We start from the raw sequence: 22,394 nt of genomic DNA on the forward strand, positions 1-22,394 counted from the left end.
TGGGGCGGACGCGGGCCCGCGCTCGGACGGGACGCCGGCGATGGGGGACAGGTAACCCCCCCGGCCCGGGCCGAGCCCAGGGCCGCGAGGCTCCCCGCCACGGAGACCCGCGCGGGAGGACCCCCACGTGGCCGCCACTGAAGGTCCCTTTGCCTTTTGCACAGGTGGCTCCGGGTGACCGTCCTTCCCGGCTGCGTGGGCTGCAGGACGGTGGCCGTTCAGGCGTCCTGGACCGTGCGCGACATCAAGGAGCGCATCTTGGCCGAGACAGGCTTCCCGGTGTCGGAGCAGCGGCTGTGGCTCGGCGACAGGGAGGTACAGCCCACCAGTCCCCTCTCCCTAGTAGGACAGTGGGCCCGCCTCTGTGCTCGGGGTTGTAGCGCATCCACTTGCTAGGCGGTAGGAGAGTGAAACTGAGCGGGGTTCGTTCTCGTGTCGGGGACTGCAGATGCCCCTTTAATGGTCACCCTGGAAATAATGCTCCGTAAATAACGTGATGAAAGACACACGGAGTTTCCCATCATTAGTTGTAATTTTGATTGATTTATCGGCTCAGCATTTGTGTCACCCTATCCCCTTGCCCGCCGTTAATCTTCACTTCCTGAAATTAAGATACTTTTTCGATGGGCATTATAGCCTGAAGGTTTTTGTTGTTGTTACTTGTTTTGAAGTGACTTAACCATTACTCAGACTTTTCTCATTTTGTTGTATATTTTACTGGAATGATCTTCACCTTCATTTTGTTGTATATTTAACAGGAATGATCTTCACCTTCAGCAACCCCCCCCCCCCCACTTTTTTGAATCACAGAAATTTAGGGAAAGGATCTTCAGGCTATATCATGAAACTATTATTTTGAGGGTTAAATTCACGTTAAAATTTCTGAGGTGCAAATGAATGAATGGCTTAGATTGAAATTTTGCAATCTATACATTCTTTAAGACTCGTGAAAAAACTAAAGTTTCTTAAAGAGGGAGTTAAATGGAGACATTTTACTGAAAATTAACCTATTCATTTATCCCAATAAATACCTTCACTTTTTAGATAAAAGATCATTTCCACGATTTAGAAGAGGAAACAAAATGTTCAACAGATATACAAGGAATACTGAGCCTCACAGAATGACCTTACAAGTTTCAGATTTGTATCCAATGCAAACACTGGTGTAGTACTTATACCTATGTAGTACTTATACTTATATCCTTCAGTGTAATCTTGACCGCAGTTACGCTGTTCTTAGGTTCCTGCACGGCTCAGCCCTCCTCCTCAGCTCCCTAAGGTGTTTGGTAGGCTGTAGATGGTGACTTGATAGAGGACTTTGGATGGAATTGAGGAGCAAATTATGAACTTTTTAAGAAGCCTGTTTTTCTATATGTAGGGGTCATTCTTACCTCTTTTTTGGGCCTCTGTCTCTCAGCGTTCCTGTCTATAGTCTCCTGGTTTCTTTGAGAGTCAGAGACAGCACGAGCATGGGAGGGCCAGGAGAGAGGGAGACACAGAATCCGAAGCAGGCTCCAGGCTCTGAGCTGTCAGCCCAGGGCCTGACTCGGGTCTCGAACCCATGAACTGTGAGATCTTGACCTGAGCCGAAGCCAGATGCTAAACCAACTGAGCCACCCAGGTGCTCCTTAAGTTATTTTAAAGCAGATACATACATCTTATCTATTTGTAATTATTTAAGGAAAAGTTTTTTCAGTTTTTCAATAAACTTTTTGACTAAATTTCTGTTCTTTGAAATATTCACTTCTCCAGAGTAACTTGTTTCCTAATAAGAAGGTTAACAAGCATTATTTCTTATGTGAAAAAAAAATCGAGATCATTTTGAATGAATGGTATTGCTCTTCATACATATTGTTTTCTTTTCTTTTTTTCAGTTATCTGACTGGATCAAGATTGGAGATCTGATTTTCAAAAATTGTCATCTTTTTGTAAACCTTCAATCAAAAGGCTTAAAAGGGGGAGGTAGTACATTGATTTTACCAGGGGCATATGCCATTTTTAGTTGCATAACAATTAGGTTTTAAAAGGGAAGTAAAGGTGTTTTTCCCTGGGCTGTGATGAGGCCTTGTCAGGCTGGAAGACGAGGGTGGGCGGAGCTAGTGAATTAGTATCTAAAAATGTCTGAGGCATAGGACCCCTGGGGAGCAGAATCCTAATGGGCTTTGTCATCCTGGGCGCCCAAGTGATGCAGACAAATTTGTAGTGATGGTATCATTATTTTAAGCACAGTTTTTTTTTTTTTCTGTGCATCTGAGACATTGCTTTTCTTTCCCCATCCTCTCTATACTTTGCCATCAGCTCTCTGAGGGTCACTGGGTCAGTCACTTCTAAGAATCGCTCGGTTAAGAAATGCGTCAGGGCGTCCGAACTGGACAGCTATGGGGACGGTGACTGGGCCGCTTCGAGAAGAATCCGAACATCGGTTGAGTTTGAGAATATTAACAATGTCCTAGTAGCCACCACCGCCTCTGGCTTATTATCTAGCCAGGCTGAGGACCCACGAAATAATGCCATTTATTTCACTTGCTTTGGAAAACGGCAGCAGCCCACCCCATGCTCTATGTTTTTGAATTGATCATCTTTTGTGACATAGAGCCTGCTTTTGAACATTTTTTAGTGGGAAATTTTGTAGTTGAATTAAAAATGGTGAGATTTGACAGACTGAGTCTGCTCTGCTCTCTGTGGACTCTGTTGCGTCAGGTAGATTTCCAGAGCTGAGCGCCGCCGCGACACGCCTGAAGTCGTAGCTCCCGCAAACTTCCTAGGTCCTTGGAACCGAGTAGCGCGGGGGCAACAGCCGTGCGGTTTTCCTTCTAAATCCTGTTTTAAACGTGTTCTGTGTTTCAGGGCGATTTGGTCAAACAACCCCACCACTTGTCGATTTTCTCAAGGACATTTTAAGAAGATACCCAGAAGGAGGACAGATTCTTAAGGTAGGGCGTGCGTGGGTACGTGCATGAATTTACTTTGAGTAAAAAAGGAGTTGGAAGTGCTGGTAGTGTTCACCTTTCGAAGAATCTTGTGTAGGTTTGAGCACTGCGTTTCCTTCCCTCTGAGCCTGTGGGTGGGATGGAGGGGCTGCGGCCCTTGTGAGTACCGGGGCTCAGAGGCGCAGGGCCCACGCAGCCGCTGTGTGCTGTCGTCAAGCATGGTGGTGCTCTAGTAACTCTTTTTTATCTATTTAAAAATTTTCTTAATGCTTATTTATTTTTGAGAAAGAGAGAGACAGAGTGCCAGCAGGGGCGGGGTAGAGAGAGAGGGAGACACAGAATCCGAAGCAGGCTCCAGGCTCTGAGCTGTCTGCATGGACCCCGATGTGGGACTCAAACTCACAAAGCGTGAGATGATGACCTGAGCCGAAGTCAGATGCTCAACCAACTAAGCCACCAGGCGCCCCTAGGAACACTTTTTTTTAAAGAATTTAATGCAAGTGCATAATGAAATTTTATAAATGTTTTGTGGAACGTCATGCAGGGCCACTACAGACCAGCCAGTCGACCAGATGGACAAAATAATGCAAAGCCACATTCAGGGGCCATGAACACATTTGACCCCAGGGTTTAGAGGTTTGCTTCTTAGGAGAATTTATGTAACAGCGTAATGATTTTTAGGTTGTTTATTTCTGTTTACAGTGTATTCTTTCCATTCGAATACTATATTCATTGAAAACCAAAAAACAAAAAGCCAAACAACCATAAAAGAAAGCACTCATAGAAGATCCTGCAAAATAAAATTATTTGGCGTGTAAGCTTAATAATAAACCTCCTCAATTAATTGTAAAAGTAGATCAACTATTATGCATTTTTCTTTTTTTTTAATATTTATTTTTGAAAGAGAGACACAGAGTGCTAGTGGGGGAGCGTCAGAGAGAGAGGGAGACACAGAATCTGAAGCAGGCTCCAGGCTCTGAGTTGTTAGCACAGAGCCTGATGTAGGGCTTGAACTCACAAACTGAGATCATGGCCTGAGCCGAAGTCAGCTGCTTAACCAACTGAGCCACCCAGGTGCCCCAACTATTATGCATTTTTCTTCCCCCTAATGTATTTTAGTGTTTATTGCCTTTAATATTTTGGCCTTCATTATATCTTTTAGTTTGGACGGTAAGTTTCTAGAAAGTAAGGATTAGGTATATTTAGTGGAATTTAAGTAGTTGTGCTTGGGTAGGTTCTGATTGGGGGTTGCTCCATTGTTAGTGATTTTAATAATGACAGTAAATGGAGCAATTTTAGTTCATCTTCCAGAATAGGTTCACAGAAAGTTAGCTTGAAAACTGTTTTATATCAAGATATTAGGACAGTAAAGATGGGAAGAGAATAGTTACTGGATTGTGGGGGCGGGGGGTAGGACGGAGGTGAATAGAATACATTTAAAAACTTTTTTCAAGTTTATTTATTTATTTTGAGAGAGAGAGAGAGAGAGTGAGTGAGCAGGAGAGGGGCGAGAAAGAGGGAGAGAGAGAGAACCATAGGCAGGCTTCGCACTGTCAGCACAGAGCCCAACGTGGGGCTCAAACTCAAAAACCATGAGATCATGACCTGAGCCAAAACCAAGTCGGACATGTAACCCACTGAGCCACCCAGGCGCCCCAAAGCTACGCGACTTTACATGAAGGTTTAGTTGGTGGTAATGGGAGGAGGGGCTCCTCAGTTCAGAAGCGAGTGAGTGGGGACCTTGGGGACCCAATGCAGGGGTTCGGGCAAGGTCTGTGTACACCTTAAAGTTAGCAAGCAGCCAGTGGTCCTCTGCTCTTCTTACCTCGTGTATCTGTGTGCGAGCAGCTCAATATCATCTCTGTTCTTTGGATATTGTGGTCGCATTCGGCACTTACAGATTTAATTAATAGGGATCATAGAAATTACCTAGACTTAGGACACCATCTTTTGGGATGTTTGCTGGAACAGGTCTGGAGGTAGTTTAGTGACTTGCCCAAGATCGTATGCATGTTGGCACATTTATTGCCTCTTCTCGGAATCAGTTTGAAAGAGAGCCCCTGACATAAAGCAACCCATCCTATTTTTTGTTCAACTTGAGCCTGTTGGTTGGGGCCTGGGACTCAACAGGTTTTATCTCGTGTTCCTCCTCTCTGCTCCCTCAAATAACATACAATTCACTAGCAGATACCCACATGAAACAAGATCCTACTTCTTAAATGCTATCATTGTGTAGGTGAACACTGTATTTTGCTACCCATTTAATTCTTATTTCTGTCTTTTATACTATAATATCATAATGTAAATAAGGTTGCTATTTTTTAGAGATTCTTTTGACTAAATAGGGTAGGGATCAGTCTTAAAAAAATCTTTTGAGAAATAGGCAGTTGTGTAAATAGGAATTTGTAGATGATAAGTAGTTAGTTAAGGGCATTGTTCAAATGTTCATGTTTGGGGTTGAATAGCAGGTGCGATAAGATTCCCCAACCTTTCGGTGAGTGTTGGGTGAACTGTGACGCCATACCTGATCTCCGAATTACCTCTCCAGCTGGGCTCTGTTTCCTCACTCGTGTCCTGTGCACACTGTGTCGCTCTCCTACCTAACAGAGCCTTTGCTGCTGGCCTTGCCATTGGACCAGTGTAAGCTCTCTTCACTTCTTGTCCATCCGCACTGCTCCCTCCTCTCATTTATGGTGAATGATACAGACTGAATTACTGCGTTTTAAAGACCCATCCATTTAAAATATAGCCAGTTGATTTGTGTTGGTCTACGTCAGACCATCTACATCCAGGCGTTTTTCATCTGTTGACTTTCCCTTACTTTAGACAAGATAATATCTCAGAGTTCATTTCAAGTTTTGCTGGTTATGGTGTTGGCTTTAAGAGCTGGACTCAGATCTCAGAGTCTGGCAGAGCAACCTTCAAATGGACCAGAGCCCGACAGATTTTGGGTTGGGCTCCCAGAGTGATTGGGGTTGTCAAGAATAAGGATTTTTTTGCAACCACCAATGGGTGTAAACCTGGTAGTTTGCTTTTCTTTGTACATCACAGAGGTGCGATCACCCAACCAGCCAACAAATCACACTGCTCCCTTCTATGTGAGGAAGGAGCGAGTCAGTCCTGACTGTGACATAGCTTTCAGTTGTAGTGCAGGGGAAAGACAGAGCCGTATCCCAACGTTTTGAGAACGCAGAATACTACTCAGTACATATGAACCGATATGTTTTTCCTCAGAGAAGGTAAGTTCCGGAAGGGAGTGATAAGGGTCTATAGTTGGTGACTGCTTGAGAATGAGGTGCCCGTCCCAGAAACAGAGCCACCTGTGCACCTTTCAGAAATGGGGTGATTTCTTTTGAAGGAGGGGCTTGTGTAGATTGTAAGGAAGAGTTTATAAACAGCATCAGGATTTGTTCTGGGGGACAGGAGATAGCAAGTGGACCACTGCATGTTCAGCATGTCATTGGGGAAGGACTCACGAGCTCTCCCACGTGTTTAACAGTCACCTGCAGTCATAGTGCCACCGGATTTAACGGTAATGATGCCAATAGTTGGTTTCTGTGACTTAAATGTAATTGCTTTTTAAATAACAGGGGTAAACTCAAAGATGAGCAATGGAATGAGGTATTATTAAATATTATTTTGGCATATTTCTTGATTAGGAATTAATTCAGAATGCAGAAGATGCAGGGGCCACAGAAGTTAAATTTTTATACGATGAAACTCAGTACGGAACGGAGACGCTTTGGTCGAAAGACATGGCACGCTATCAGGGTAAGACTCAGTAGTTATTGATTGGTGTGGGGCGGGAAGAAGGATGGACGAGACAAGGGAATAAGGACGATGAAAGGTAGGACAGTAGGAGAACCGGGACCAATAGACTCCTGATACCTCAGTCCTACTGTGGGACGTGCATGTTCAGAGAATGTTCATAACTCTTTGTGCAACTTACAAGTCAAATGGAGGCTATATATGACTGTATGTGACTGTATGTGATGGAATGACTATATATGATAGAAAGTTATTGACAGTAAGACAGATTGATTCTGACATCCCTGAACATAATTTTATAGAGGTGTAAGTCATGTATTTTTGAAAAGATGTTTTAGGATTTAGGAGGGTGATCAAAATTATTGTAAAATGCATAAACATTATCTTTAACACTTATTATAGCTATATATTCATTCCCTGGTCAGATCTGTGACAGGCACGTTGCACTTGTGTGTCATGTGAGGAGACCTGCGTGCCGGGAGGCTGCCGATGTGGCCCGGCCTCCTCTTGCCTCGGTGTCGGGGGCAAGCCACCCCCCCTGCAGCGGTCCAGTTTCATAGTGGCGGGTCCAAGTCAGGCGTCCTGGTTCTGGCTTTCCCGGTTCCTGTAGCCGTTGGTGAAAGATACCGGTGGGATAGGAGGGTCTTTGGTTTAGGTCCTGGTCCCACACAGGCCCACCATGCGGCACCGGTTTGCCTGATGGCCGCTCTGATCTCCTATTTACTCTGCGGGGTTAAGCAGGTGGCCTGGCCCCACTTCATCTCCGTCTGCTCTCCTGTAAATGGTAATGAGATCAAAACCTGCTTTCCAGTTATTTTGTGGATGAAATGAGCTCGTCTGCATGATAATATATGTCTGGTGTCACACTGATACTAGTTATTATGTGTGTACCGTAGAGCCATTAAGGTGACAGTATGAGAAGATCCTAAAAGTATTTTGCTTCAAACTCCAACCCAATAGCTAGGATTTTTGCTTCCAGTATTGACTTGACCTCATTTTAAAAAGTATTTGAAACACAAATTCTTTAACTGCATCAAATACAGTTGACCCTGGGAGAACATGGGGGTGAGGGGTGCTGACCCCTGTGAAGTCAAAAATCCATGTATAACTTCTGACTCCCCCAAACTTCACTCCTAATAACCTACTGTTGACCAGAGAATTTTGTCTGTAACTTGAAAAGTTGGTTAATGCATACTTTGTATGCTATATATATTATAGACTGTATTCTTACAGTAAGCTAGAGGAAAGAAAATGTTAGGAAAATCATAAGAAAAAGAAAATACATTTCTAGAACTTATCAAAAAAACCCACGTAAAATCTGTGTAGTTCAAATCCGTGTTGTTCAAGGGTCAGTGGTATACGTAGGTAGGCTCTTGAAAGCCTTGTCAGATTAACTGATTTAAAGTAAACCTGGACACATAGAAGGAGGTAGACCTGATCTTTGACGTCAGATATTTGTTGAGGGCCCTGCGCGTTCTTGCATATTTGAGAATGTCTTATGTTCAAGTGTGAGTACCGTCTTAGCTGGTATTATCTCGGATCTTAGTTTTGTTTCCCTTTATTGATACTTTGTCTTGCAAACGAGAACTTTTCGGTCCACCTTATTTTTTATATAATCAGATGACAAAAGACTCAGTCTCTCGAATCAGGTGCATAAGAATGGGGAGGACTCACCCAGTTTCCCACCAGCAAGGATTTCAAGGATGTGGTTAATCACGAGACACCGTGAAGGGAGGGTGAAGTGCTGGACTCCCCACTCCGCCTGCTGGTGCTGTTCAGGCTGTTAGGACACAGCCGGGCCTCTGAGTGATGCGGGAAGGCCAGCACCTACACCGTCGTAAAACAAGTCCATGTCTTTCTCTGTTCATTCAGTAGCTTGTGAGGTTTTCAGGGAGTTGTGTCTCCTAAATCTGTAAATTCCAGGTTTATCTACAATCAAGTTCTGAACGCGTCCACTAGACTCCTCTGCTAGCAAACAGCATGAACGTGTTGGCCCAGGGGTCTATTGTCAGTGTGTTTGCAAAAAGATTTGACTGGGTTCTCCCCCTCTCCCCGCCCCCATATCCCTTTTGAAAGCAGATTGCAGGCCTGCTGCGAACTGTTCCGTCCCAGATAACTGTAACTTTTCTTGGAGAAAATGCTCTCAAGGTGTTTATTCTTTTGTTACCTCACTCTCAGAACCTCGAGGTGTTCTTTTGCTCAGGGTCTACTGGGGGATTTTAAGATTGATCTGCATGATAGAGGCAGAGATTTGGTGAGATTCAAGATGGAAACACAGGTGAAATATATATCGCTTCCTCCTGAGTCTGGGATGAGTATGAGCAGATAATCCCTTGATTGAAACCATTCAAAGAGACCTGGATTCTGCCTGCTGGATGCGGCATCCAAGGAGCAATGCCGCTAGCTGGCTCACTCACTTCTCTGTGGGCTGTGGCGGGGCTCGGCTGTGCGCCCTCCGGTTCAGACACCCACTAGTCTGCATGGAAGGAATGTTCTAGAACGAGAGAGTCCAGGGCATTTCCATGTACAAGGGTGTTTATCATCTGTGGGTGTGTAGGATCAAAACAGCTTTGATGTGTCAGTGGACCTTGAAGGCTGGGGATGTGAGGAGGAAATTCCTTTTCATGCGAAGCACTTGGTTTGGATTTGTGAGAAGGTGCCACTGTTTGGTCACGTGACACATGTTTTGTAAAAGCGGCTGGGCAGCAGGGACTTTCTAGGACAGTGGGAGGGAGGGGGTTCTTCCTTCAGGCTGGTCCCTGGGCTTCCTTCCTGGCACTGTTCTGTGGCATGCTCTTACTTTGTAGGCATCTGCTCTGTGGTAGGTGTTACTCGAGGCCTTCACATGTACTGTGAACCAGGCCATTTTTGTAAAACAAACAATGGGCAACATTCCCCTATCGGAGCTGGAATTTATAAGTGCGAGTAAAGAAGGTTCTGGGGTGCTGGAATGTTCTCTATATTCATTTAGTTGGAGGTTTCACGGGCTTATTCACTTTGTCAGAATCATCCAGGGACATGTCTAAGATCTTTGTACTTTATGCTGTGTGTGTTTACTTCAGTAACTTTTTAAAAGAAAGATGTTAATTATATTTAAATACGACAAATTACTACAGTTGAACATATTCAAAGAATGTTAGAGACTGAAGGGATGTTTCAAAGAGTGATGTCCCCAAAATATTTTGAATTATAAATTCATGGTATAGATCCAAATATTTTGAATTATAAAGAGAACTTTTTAAAGGGACTACTTTGGAGACAGGGTAGCATTATTCTGAAGTGCTGATTTAAAAATTTGTCACATTAATGATTATTGTAGTGAGACAAATAACGCCTTGAATAGGAAAATCCAGGGGCTGATGGAAACAAACACAAACAAGGTGATTATTAACACGACTGAAGGATTACTTTCCTTGTTATGATATAATATATTAAAAGGTTGTTGTAGATAGCAAGTCCTCCTAGTCCATTTACAGGTTATCCCATTTACAAAAAAAAAAAAGAAAAAATTTAAACATGCTACTTAGGAATGAATTTTGTAAAGTAATAGTATATTCTGATTAACTTCCTTGTTTGGCCTTTGGTTTGGATGTCTAAGTATCATAACATCCTTAATTTTTCCTTTTCGGATTTTTGACCAGCCAAAATGTTTTTCTCTGCTAATAGTTTTTACCGTCAGTTGACGTTTTTGTTTTCACTGTGAAGGTTGAATTTACAGTGCAGGATTCAGTCATTCCATTCACTGCTTTCCATCTTGCCATCAAGTAAGCAGTTTTATGGAGAGGAAGCTCTTGGGAGAGGACCGCACATTCCGGTGCACTTGTGTCTGACCGCCTGCATGTACATCTCCCCCACAGGGCCGGCCCTCTACGTGTACAACAATGCGGTCTTCACCCCCGAGGACTGGCACGGCATTCAGGAGATAGCAAGGAGCAGGAAGAAGGACGACCCCCTGAAGGTGGGAAGATTCGGGATCGGGTTTAACTCTGTCTACCATATAACAGGTAGAGTACTTGCTTTCTCCGTCATGCCAGTGCCCAGTATTTTAACCTGTGTTTTGTAACTTATCTGGTTAACTTTGGAGATGATACCGTTTTAAAGACGTCTTTTCCAGATGATACTGGTTTAAAAGGCGCCTTCCAGATTCTCTGGCAGCAGCAAGAAGTGTGTCAGTGAAATGGCAGCGTGTCTGGAGTTTTCTAAAGTTACCATGGTAGCCACAGCGAATTGTCCCCATATGAGGCTAAAAGCTAATGTCCTCGTGGTCCAGTGGGATCAGTGTGATAGTACATATTAAGTCATTTTGTGTGAGGTTTGAAATGTAGCTTTTGAAATGCCTACATAAATTGTTACTGTAAAAAATTTTACACTAAACATCTTTGATTCAGACCAGCTGTATCCAGATTTTCTTGTGCATGTTTTTAAATATGAAGTGATTAAAGAGGAAAGTATAATACCCAGTAGTATTGAATAACGGCCACAGTGAAGATCTTCAATTCTGGTTCCTCAACATTTTCCTCATAAAATTTTTGCTCTTCTTAAACTTGAGTATTTTCTTTTATTTATTTTTTAAAGCACATGTTTTTAATGTTTATTTTTGAGAGAGAGACAGAGTGTAAATGGGGGAGGGGCAGAGACAGAGGGAGACCCAGAATCTGAAGCAGGCTCCAGGCTCTGAACTGTCAGCGTAGAACCCAATGCAGGACTTGAACCCACAAACCATGAGATCATGACGTGAGCCAAAGTTGGATGCTTAACTGACTGAGCATCCCAGGCACCCCCAACTTATGAATATTTTAAAGATTACTTTGAAATCATGTTTTGAATATAGAGAGAATATGAGGATTCTGGTTCATAGAGTAGCAAATACTTGGAACTGTTGGTGTAGACATCTCTAAGAGCAGATGACTATTCTTCCAGAGTTAAAGCTCTCCGTATTTACAGTACTTGCGATAAAAAAAATTTTGTTTTATGTAACTGGCACTTTAATTTCAAAGTTGTGCATTTTGAACTTGTAAGAAAAGGAGGGATTGAGTGGGCAGAGCTATAGCTAGGGTGACCATATAATTCATTGTTCCCACTGGGAAACTCATCAGAGCACAAGAGTGTGACTTTATTCCCAAACAGCTGGCCTGACTTGGTACTGTCCTTGGCAAGTGGGACATAGGCTCACCCTCACTGTAACCAAGTTTAGTAAGCCTATTTTTAAAATTGCACTTATATTATTGATATATAATATTAATAAGTTATATAGTAAATCATATATCACAGTATCTATGGCCATTGTACGTGAATGTGAATGCTAAGATTCATGTGTTCAGCCATTTGCAGGTTACTCTGCATGTCCCTGACATGTGGAAGTTTTAAAATTATGGGGTCACGTTCGTGAATTGTGATGAGCATGGAGACTGTTGAACAGGAATGTACTGTTTGGTCAGAGTCCGGCTGACTGCGTGTGTGTATTTGTTCTGTCTGGATTTGTTCCTGTTTGAGACGGAGCACGTGTATTGGGATAGTAGTAACCAGAGTGTTACTGTCCAATCTCAGGATTTGCAGAGGTCATGTGTCATGCTTTACAACTGTCAGGGGTCTCCCTGATGTAATTTAGGTAATGGGAGTGCGGACACAGCGTAAAGGGAGTGCAGACAAAGAGTGCCATGTGGCCACATGGTTGATGGATTCAGTGGCTGGCTTGGTGGATGTTGTGTTTCTTACTTGGAATACCTGGGAGCTTAGGAGGCCGTGTTTGTGACAGCCCAGCCTGCTGTTGGTGACCGCTGATATGCTAGGTGTGTCTCGAGGGAAGCTTAGGCGCTAATGTCAGCATGGGAGGCAAAACGTCAGCCTCACTCCCGGCAAGTCCTTAGAGAAGCACCGTGGTGAAGAATTTCTCTCGGTACAGAGCATTGGACGTGTCTAGTTGTTTGGCCAGTGTCTGAATATCGTTCTGTCTTTGGTTGAGAATCAGGCTAAGCAGCTGGTACCAGTTTTATGAGCCACGTTGTATGCACAGTGCGCTTCCTGCATCACCGCACTTGGGTTCTGTGTGGTGAGATGCGCTCCATGCGGGAGGCACGGGTGGGGGCACCCTGCAGACTCACTCGGCGGCCTGTTCACAGTCGCCGTTCTGTGCTCTCTGCCCCCCGCTGGTCAGAGAATCTGTGGTTGAAATTTTCATTTTGAGCGGAGGATGCAGCCACGTTTTGTATAATTGGGTGCACTTGGCTGTGGCGGCTGAGTCTAGATATCCAGATAGTCTGTGTGTATCTTAATTGTCTACTGAGTGTTTGAAGGTACATCTTCTGTTTTCTTATGTTTTCTCAGTAATCATTCAGTTTCTCTGCCTGCTACTTTTCACTGAATCAAAAGAGAATTATTATGTTTCATGCTCAGAGAATTAAGTTTCTGAAGCTAAGTTTAGTTTGTTTTTAGATAAATCTGCGTTAGAGTCTCTTTATGCCTTGTGCTTTTCCACACGTAACACTTAGTCATTCTGGAGTATAATTATAATTGTCCGCTAAACTTCGGGGTCAATCATGACTGTTGCATTTTTCTTTGCAGATGTTCCCTGTATCTTTAGTGGTGACCAGATTGGGATGCTAGATCCTCACCAAACGCTTTTTGGGCCCCATGAATCAGGCCAGTGTTGGAATCTCAAAGATGACAGCAAAGAAATTAGTGAGCTTTCGGACCAGTTCGCGCCGTTTATTGGCATTTTTGGAAGCACCAAGGAAACGTTTGTGAATGCCAATTTCCCAGGAACATTTTTCCGTTTCCCTCTTCGCCTCCAGCCTTCCCAGCTTAGCAGTAACCTGTACAATAAGCAGAAGGTTCTCGAGCTGTTCGACTCATTCAGGGCAGATGCGGACACGGTGCTGCTCTTCCTGAAAAGCGTGCAGGATGTCTCCTTACACGTCCGAGAGGCTGATGGAACCGAGAAACTGGTGTTCAGAGTGACTGCCAGCGAGAATGAGGCCCTGAGACACGAGCGGCCCAATTCTGTAAAGATCCTGGAGGCTGCTATAAGCAACTATTGTAAGAAGGTCCCAAGCAATAGCATAACCTGTGTCACATATCAGATAAATATAGTTTTAGAAGATGAGGAGAGTAAGGACGCCCAGAAAACTTCTTGGCTGGTGTGTAACAGCGTGGGTGGGCGTGGGATTAGCGGGAAGCTGGATTCTTTAGCCGATGAGTTGAAATTTGTCCCGATCATTGGAATAGCCATGTGTTTATCGAGAGACTATGACGAAAAGGGGGCAACAGCTGACTTCTCAGGAAAAGCCTTTTGTTTCCTTCCTTTGCCGCCGGGTGAGGAGAGCAAAACGGGCCTCCCGGTTCACATCAGCGGGTTCTTCGGCCTGACCGACAACCGCAGAAGCATCAAGTGGCGGGAGCTGGACCAGTGGCGAGACCCAGCGGCCTTGTGGAATGAGTTCCTTGTCGTGAATGTCGTGCCCAGGGCCTACGCGACCCTCCTCTTAGATTGCATAAAACGCCTGGAGACAGAAAGTAGCGCAGATTTCCCCCTGTCGGTGGAGCTCATCTACAGGCTGTGGCCGGACGCGAGCAAAGTCAAGGTGCACTGGAAGCCGGTGCTGGAGCCATTGTTCCACGAGCTGTTCCAGAATGCCGTGTTGTACTCCGCGAGCAGCCAGTGGGTGCGGCTGGAGCAGGCGTATTTCTCCGAGCTGGACGAGCGCTCCGAGTGCACGGCCACTGTGCTCAGCTACCTCCGGAGCTCAGGGAAGCACGTGGTCACCGTGCCAGCGCACGTGGCCGCTGCTGTCCAGCTGGCTGCCAAGCCAGCCCGCAAGGTGACACCCGCCTGGGTGCGGCAGGTGCTGCGGAAGGCGGCGCCCGGGGGCGGGGCCCCAGAGAAGCTCCACCTCCTGGAGTTCGTGCTCTCCGACCACGCCTACAGCGAGCTGCTAGGCTTAGAGCTGCTCCCAGTGCAGAGCGGGGCTTTTGTGCCCTTCTCCTCATCCGTGTCAGATCAGGATGTTATCTACATTACCTCAGAGGACTATCCCAGGTAGCGACCTCACCCACGGACTAGACCCCGTGACGGTGAAATCCGCTGTTGGCAGGGTGGGTTTTGAGCCAGGAGAACTCTGGCAGAAATACTTGCTAAAGTGTGGGAGGGTCCATATCTGGGTTCCAAAGTACAGATTCAGAGGTGGTCAGCCAGGTTTCCCGAGCTGCTGGGTCTCTTGGAAGTATCAGGAACAGGACACTGAAAACGATGGGTAGAAAGCGCTAGTTTGAGTCAGTGCATCAAGGTGCTTTCTCTTGATGAAATTCGATTGCATGGGAATGGTACACAAAGTAACTGTAACTGAGGGTGTGTGTATGACGTTCCAGAAAATAAAATGAATTCTAAGAAGTTTAGACTATTCTGGGCTTGGATATGGTGCATGATGCCATTTTAAAGTGAAGCCTGGATAGTATTTGGTCAAAATGTATTGCGGTGTGATTTGGCACGCGCAGATGATTTATGTGAGATAGTGCATTTAAACTGGCTTGAAGCGACATAATTGAGTATCTTATAATTATTATAAAGTTCATCACTGTGTTCCTTTCACTTTTTAGGTCCCTTTTCCCAGGTCTTGAAGGAAGGTTCATTTTGGATAGCTTGAGGCCTCATCTTATGGCTGCTTTAAAGGAAGCTGCCCAAACCCGAGGTATTAATTGTTCACTTTGTTTTTTCATAAACCTACTTTTAAAACTATAAAGTTTTTTTACATAAACATTTTTAAAAATATAAAATTTTTATAAGTTTTCTATGAAGTTGAACCGATATAAAATTGCCAAGAGTTCCCCACTCTAGATCTATAAGTCAATGATTTCAGATGGTCCAATCTAATGTAATGGTTATATCTTAAGGTGTGTATTTCAGTACTACGCTCTGTCATCTCAAAGAATTGAAAGGTGGTATCGTATTCTAGAACCTCTCCTGTCACGGTAGGAGGGCGTACATTTATGGTAATTTCTTACACAACTTTCTAATACTTTCCCATTTCCTTTGTCGTGTGGTCCCCAGTAGTAGTGAGCACAGCTGTTGTCGGTTCAGCAACAGAGGAAGGAGGGATGGGTTTGGTTCAAGGTCAGAAGCTCCCATGTGCCCAGAGCTCAGGTCTTGTGTCGCCCATACCGCCTTGTCCTCCAGAGTTGTGTGTGGCTGTGTGGGGTCACCTCCAGGGACTGGAGACAGATGAACATGTCAGGAAAGGGACTCCTGAGGCTTTGGCAAAGGATGCATGTCCTTTATATTGAGAATTCTTTTTAGGAAAAGACAGAAGTGTTCTGGGAGGTAAAATCACCATGCTTCTAAGTTTGATGTAACCTTTCAACTTGTGCCAGTGTCTTTTCTGTTATAAAACCGGTGCCTGAACTTTTTCTAAGATGGGTATTGGCCTGAAAAATTCTGGGTTTGTCCCACTGGTTAAGGCTATAAAGCATATTCTTTGTAGTGTGTCTTTTACAGTATATGCTGTTTTCAGGGATAATGTGTAAAGGACAAGTTGCTACCAATTATACGTGTGTTTATTTACATACAAGTGAAAGGAATTGGATTGAGGGGCAGAAAACTAAATATGAGTCCAAGGGAGACCCAAGTTCTGTTCGTGTGCAGTCCTGTTACTATCAGGATCTAGAACTGGGACCCCGGAACTAGAACTCTCAGTAACTCCCAGTTGCCCAGTTTTGAAAGTTCTGGGCATAGAATTAAAACATGAGGTTTTTTTCCTCCACAGAGGGTACTTCTCTGACTTCATAGCTCAAGTAAAATCTGTCTCATTATTGGATAATTTTACTTGTATCACATTTGGAATCTGGAGCTAAATGTTAAGTTACTGCTCGTATTTTCACTCTTTGCCAGTACTGCCCCTTTGCTGTTAGCTGTACACGTTTCCGTCTCTTCCTTTTTGGGGAAAACATAAAAAAGCTTGACTTTGATTTCCTCTCTTGCATTCTGTCCTGCTCCAGCTTCTAGAAGGAGTAGGGCGTGCTTATCGTCTGTGTCTCCTCATCATCTATTATTTTATCACTGCAGATGAACATTGGTCTCTGCTAGCATTCCAGTAAAATTGCCTGGCTAGGTCACTAGTTAATGACCTTTTTATTGTTAAATCCGGTGGACTTTTTTTGTTGCTTTTCCCTCATCTCCCTGAAGCTTCGATGCTGTTGCTCACGCCCTCTTCGAAGACCTTGGCTTTTATGACACCATTCTCCTTTTGTGTCCTTAGGCTTCTCTGCTTGCTTCCCAGAATTATTCATGAATTCCTGCAACTGAGTTTACCCCCTGCCTATGGCTAGTTTATTTTGAGAGAGAGAGAGCTCACAAGCAGGCTCTGAGCTATCAGTGCAGAGTCAGATGCGGGGCTCAATGTCATGAACTGCAAGGTTGTGACCTGAGCCAAAATCCAGAGTCGGACAGTTAACCAACTAAGCCACCCAGGCGCCTCTCAGCAATTCCATTTTGCTCCTCACTATTTTGAAGTGAGATGGCCGGGCCCCCACTGCCAGGCATGTGTAAGGACTGCTGGACCTCCAGTCACCACCCCAGTCCCAGGAGGGACAGTGTGGTGTGGTGATGATGTTCGGGCACTGGGGAGTCTCGCAGATCTGGGCTCACACCTGCCTTCCTCTGTTTTGTGACTTTCAACAACTTAGCCCGTGTTTCCTAATCAGTAACCTGGTAATACAGTAACATTCTTCCATGAGGGTATATCTGAGGCCCTCAAGACAGTTATATCTGATGCAAGGTTGCTTTCTTACAAGGTTAATATATGAGAATAAGGCGTGGGTCGGGGGAGGTGGCCAGTCACAGTGTACATGCTGGATTTTACCGCTTTGCGGAGCTGCAGCAGTGCAGGGTCTAGAGGAGCGGGTCATTCCTGTGACAGTCCCATGATGCGTCCACGGCACATCCTGCAACGGGACCGATGGGAAGGCCGCTGTTGCCACTTTGTACTTGGAGGTCTGCGAGTGTCTGGAAATCAACGTTCTCCTGACGTGAGTCTGTTTCCCCTGCGTGGCTGTTCTCTCCAAGAGTGCCTCTTCCTACGCTGCCTCTGTGGGGCTAAGGCCTCTGCTCGGAGCCCCTGGCTCCTGGGGGCTCCCTCCCCAAACACGCCACTCCCCTGCTCGGGGTCCCCAGGGGCCACAGATTCCTGTGGTGTAGATCTGGTGGCTCTCGGGCCTGGGGCTGTCTGTGGCTGTGAACTCGCCATCTCCTGCTTTGGTTCCCTCAGTGTCCCCTCCTGTACTTGCCAGCCCTAGCCCTTGTAGACCGGTTCACGTCGTGATCACAGAGCCCCATGCCCTGTGACGCGTGCCCTCAACGAGTAGCATGGGGCTGCTCTGTTTCTGTGTGGGTGCTTGGTGCTTGGTTTTGCCCGAATGAAGGTTTTCTCGCACCTGTGGTTTTTGTATGTCGCGGTCCCTTTGCCTGGAGCTCTCTCTCTGCCCTGCACCTGACGTGTCCCCAAGAGGCTGACCCTCACCCGCCCTGCCCTGCTCACCAGGGTACATGCCTCTCCTCTGCTTGGGGAGCTCAGGACGCAGCCCCTTTGGTCCTCACGGCCTGGCCATGACCCTCACCTTGCCGTGCCAGACAGAAAATCCTTGAGAACAGGGGCCATCTCTTACTTGGTTTCTGTATTTGCAGTGCCTGTTTGACATCCTGTGTGAATGCCTCATGCTTCCCTCTGTCGGGGGTCGGGGGGGTTGGGGTGGGATGGGGGTGGTGTTGGCCGCGGACACGAGCACAGAGATGAGAAGGCACATAAATCATCGGGGTTGTGCCCGTGGTTTAGCATTGCCTTCTCAAATGAGTGTCTTCTGTCCTCTTGCTCTCCATATATTGTCATGTTCATCTGAGTTATTTGAGTATTAAGTTATGCAAGTAAATGCTTGACTGTCAGAATTTAGAGAGTAGTTAGGGTGGATGGATGGATGGATTTTGGAGGAAAGAAGTAGAGAAAAAGCAGTTAAATCAGACACATGGCAGGAAAGCCTGATAGGTCAGCACCAGGGTCCTACTTATTATTTAAAATATTTTCATACTTAGGACATAGGGCTTCACACCTTGCTGTCTTCCATGATCAAAGACACCCTGTGTTTACGAATTTTCCCCTGCGTACCAGGCATCATGCTGAATGGAAGTAATATGAAGAAGAATAAAAGTAAAGGAGCTCACAGCCCTGTGGGGACAGCAGTGTAACTAATCCTGCCATTTAGTGTGATGCGTCCTGTGTCAAACACTGAGAACAGAGCCGGTGCAGGGAGGGGGTCGGCAGGTCGGGGGGACCTCATGGAGAAGCTGGCTCATGTTCTGCCTCAGACCTTCGGGGGAAGGACCGCAGGCGTTGTGTCTGGAGGGACGGTGTATTCCCCTTGTACACACTGACACTACTTTGTGACGGTTTACGGTACTCATTGCAGGGACGGTCTCGTATACATATGTAGAACTCTCCAGAAGAAGCAATTTCAGGTGCCAACCTCAGATGTGTAGATGAGCAGGATTCCAAAGATTTGGGGGCAGGATTTGTGCCGTGAGGATGTTCTAGGTCACTATGTTCGCAGCTGCCTTTGGGACAGAGGGGCCCTGCCTTAGGACGTCTCCCCACTCTACCCTCACCCTCCTTCTGGCCGCCATTGTGTTTCATCAGGAATGTGGGCATGACCTCCAGAGTCTCCCCACTTTGGTTCCTGCCTCTCCAGTTATTACAGCTACACAACTGCTACAGTTTTCTTTCTAATGTTACCCCCAGTTCCTATCAGAAACTCAAAGGTTTCCCCATTTTTCCTTGGAAGAAAGACCAAAATTCTTAACGTTTCCAATGAGGCCCTTCCTCATGTGGCTCCATTTTCTGGGTAGTATGAGGATTCCTGGCACATGGAAAGAGTGTGTCCATGTTGGTGGTTACTGTGATTATCATTATGATCTCTTTGTCTCCCTTGGTCTTTCTCATATTTGGGAGACAGCCTGCTCTTCTCCCACCCTGGATGCACACCTGGCTTCCTCTGACCCTGCATCCGGCTCCCTCATGCCATGGCCCGCGTGTTCGCACGGCGCACTGAGCTCCCCGTATCACTTGTACCCACACCTGTGTACCTGCTTCGTCACATATCACCATTCATCTAAGACCCGCCTTCCCCATTAGACCATGAGACACAACGTGAGGTCTTGTTTTATTTCCTCATCTCTAGCACTCAGTCCATATTGCCTCTCAAGTAACCGGAAGGGTGTTCAGATTAGAAGAGCTTAAGTTCTGTTGGTAAGAGCGTGGTCCCTGTTAGCTGCCGAGTGTGGCCTAAGGAGCCCACACGTGCAAACATCTTGCAGAGCCCTGGAGACGTACTTGATCAGAGAAACGGCTCGCTTCCAGCAGAGGAGGGCTTCGATGGCCACAGGGCAGTTCTTTGAAGTTTGAAATTATTGACGGTTACCATAAGCAAGCAGTGGAAACATATGATAAAACCTCCCTTACTTTATCATAGAGTCAGAGGTATATCTACCTTATAGAGATACTCCAAAACTTGTATACCTCCTCTGTAGTGACGCTCCGATTTATGGAGTGATTTACTCCGCGAGTCAGAGGTCCTCCCTTTCTTAATTCTTACCTAGTATATCTGGGTGTCACATGATGGTCATCGGTACAAAAGCGCATTGGGAGCTTATCAAATGACTTTATTTATGTTGTTGAAATGTAATTTATATAGACAGTTCATACTACTCTTGTCTTTGCTAAGATGCCCCACCCTTATGTAGCTTGGATTTAGTTTGCATTGAAGTATGTTTTTAAATCTTAAATGTATATTCTGCTATATTTGGACTTGTGTTTATGGCTTTTCTTTTACATATGATGTGTAAGATTCCATAGGCAGCGTTACCTTAAGATACAGAATAATTTCTAAAGCCATCTGGTGAAACTGTGACAATTCTGGCATTTTCTAAGATCAGATTTAATTATATTCTAGCACAACAACTTCTCTGGGGATATTCAGGTATGATAACTAAATGTTGTGTTTATTTGTAGCCTGATGTTTTTGTTCATTTGATTCTTTGAATCCTGTTTTTGCATTTACCTGAGTAGCTAGAAATTATGTTAACAATTTTTTTTCTGATGCTGATAAATATTAAAGGAGAGAGGAAACCATACCAATATAGGTCTATAGATGGTGGTTGTGCATACCACACGATCAAACCACACTTCAATGACTTGATGACATCCATTTCATAGAACACTCAGTCTCAAAGGAAAGGGTTTGCTGAAATTTGTGCTTTAAGCTGTGGTTTCTAACGGGAGAGTATGAGAGAGTGAGCCACCTTGCTCATGTGATGCACATGAATGTTTGAGATTAAAAAGGCTAGAGGGGAGCCAGTTCCGGACTGTGCCTGGGGGAGGGGCGCCTGCAGGGGGCGTGGCTCACTGCTACAGCTGCCAGGGTGCCCCCTCCTGGGAGCACTGAGAGAGCAGTGTGGCTGTGCTAGTTAGGAATAAGCCGCTGAGTGTTCTTCCAGAGCCTCACATGTCATCTTATTGACAGTCTTTTGTTTTAAATAAACATAGTTTTTGACTCCACTGGGGTTATTTTTCCCCAGTTCATGTTTCACTTGGAAAATTAGATGATGCAAGATTTGCTTTAGGGAGATTGTTTTTATGGTAAATGTTATTTTTGGAGTCCGTCAGCTCTTCAAAGTAACCTATACCTATACTCAGCTAACTGGGAAACCAAGTCATTGTTATATTGATGATTCCCACAAGTATTAAATTTGGTTTCTGGCTTGTAAGTGGTGTGTCATCCACAACTACTATTACTGTCTAATCTGAAGCCTTGATAGACCTGGAAGTTTTAAGGTATAATCAAAGAGGAAAACATGGCAATAGGAATAGGTTGTGTGGGTTACCATCTGCCCCGGGGCACTCTGGGTAATGTCAGTGACCTCTCCGGTTGGTATTGTATCTCCTCTTCTAGATGAACTCTAGGAAGGCAGCCACAGAGTGTCAGTGTGGACTTCTGGGGAAGAAATCTGGTTACCACTGTGATTTTTGAACCCCCTTGGCATTGCCCATGTTAGAGTAGGGACCCACTGGACCCCCACACCACCCACGGTGCTGCCTCTAGACTTGCCCTATGCCAGATGGAGTGGTGGTGGGCAGACATGCGCTTGCCTTTCCTTTCTTGATTTGGTCCTTCTTTTTCCTTCCTTCCTTTTTGTTTCTTGGAAGATTTGACTCATCTATAGCTTCCCATTGAATTGGACCTTCACTCTAATCACACGTGTATTCAATAAAGAGATTTGTATATCCCTTCCCAGTAGAGCATTGCTAGAGCTCATCCACCATCAAGGCTACCACTGCCACGTTCTTTACAAGAACAGCACAAAAAACTGTTGCTGTGCTCATGGCCTGGACATGCAGTGGTCAGTGAGCTGCACCCCGACCAGTCTGCTGAAGCGTAGTAAACCCCCCATGAGGGAAAGCACCAATGACTGGCCTTCCCTGTTATGTAAATGTCACAGTAGTCTCTATGATATCCTACTCGTACCCGTCGAAAATCTGTCCCAAAGTTAGTAGTGAATCTCAGCACACTAATAAATATAAACGAAAATCAGTCCAGTCTTTGAAGAGTGGTTCAGTGTGTTGATGTTACCGTTTTGAGCAGATTGATAGTAGAGCAAAAACT

General features: G+C 45.2%; 1 protein-coding gene across 2 annotated transcripts in view; it reads left to right on the forward strand.

The window, feature by feature from the left end:
- The first annotated feature begins 26 nt into the window (after positions 1–26).
- Positions 27–22,394, forward strand: part of SACS (sacsin molecular chaperone) — a 37,479-nt gene continuing 15,111 nt past the window's right edge. The window contains exons 1-9 of one of the 2 annotated variants that reach the window (XM_029936956.1): positions 27–51; positions 165–315; positions 1,875–1,962; positions 2,848–2,933; positions 6,590–6,701; positions 10,556–10,702; positions 13,260–14,733; positions 15,291–15,382; positions 20,685–20,711. In XM_029936956.1, coding sequence (XP_029792816.1) covers positions 41–51; positions 165–315; positions 1,875–1,962; positions 2,848–2,933; positions 6,590–6,701; positions 10,556–10,702; positions 13,260–14,733; positions 15,291–15,382; positions 20,685–20,711 — 2,188 coding nt within the window. In that variant the 5' untranslated portion in view covers positions 27–40. The remainder of the gene's footprint in view (positions 52–164; positions 316–1,874; positions 1,963–2,847; positions 2,934–6,589; positions 6,702–10,555; positions 10,703–13,259; positions 14,734–15,290; positions 15,383–20,684; positions 20,712–22,394) is intronic. The other variant, XM_029936957.1, reaches the window with a different exon arrangement.

This window comes from Suricata suricatta, chromosome 4 (genome assembly GCF_006229205.1).
Source record: "Suricata suricatta isolate VVHF042 chromosome 4, meerkat_22Aug2017_6uvM2_HiC, whole genome shotgun sequence".
Classification (NCBI taxonomy): Eukaryota; Metazoa; Chordata; class Mammalia; order Carnivora; family Herpestidae; genus Suricata; species Suricata suricatta.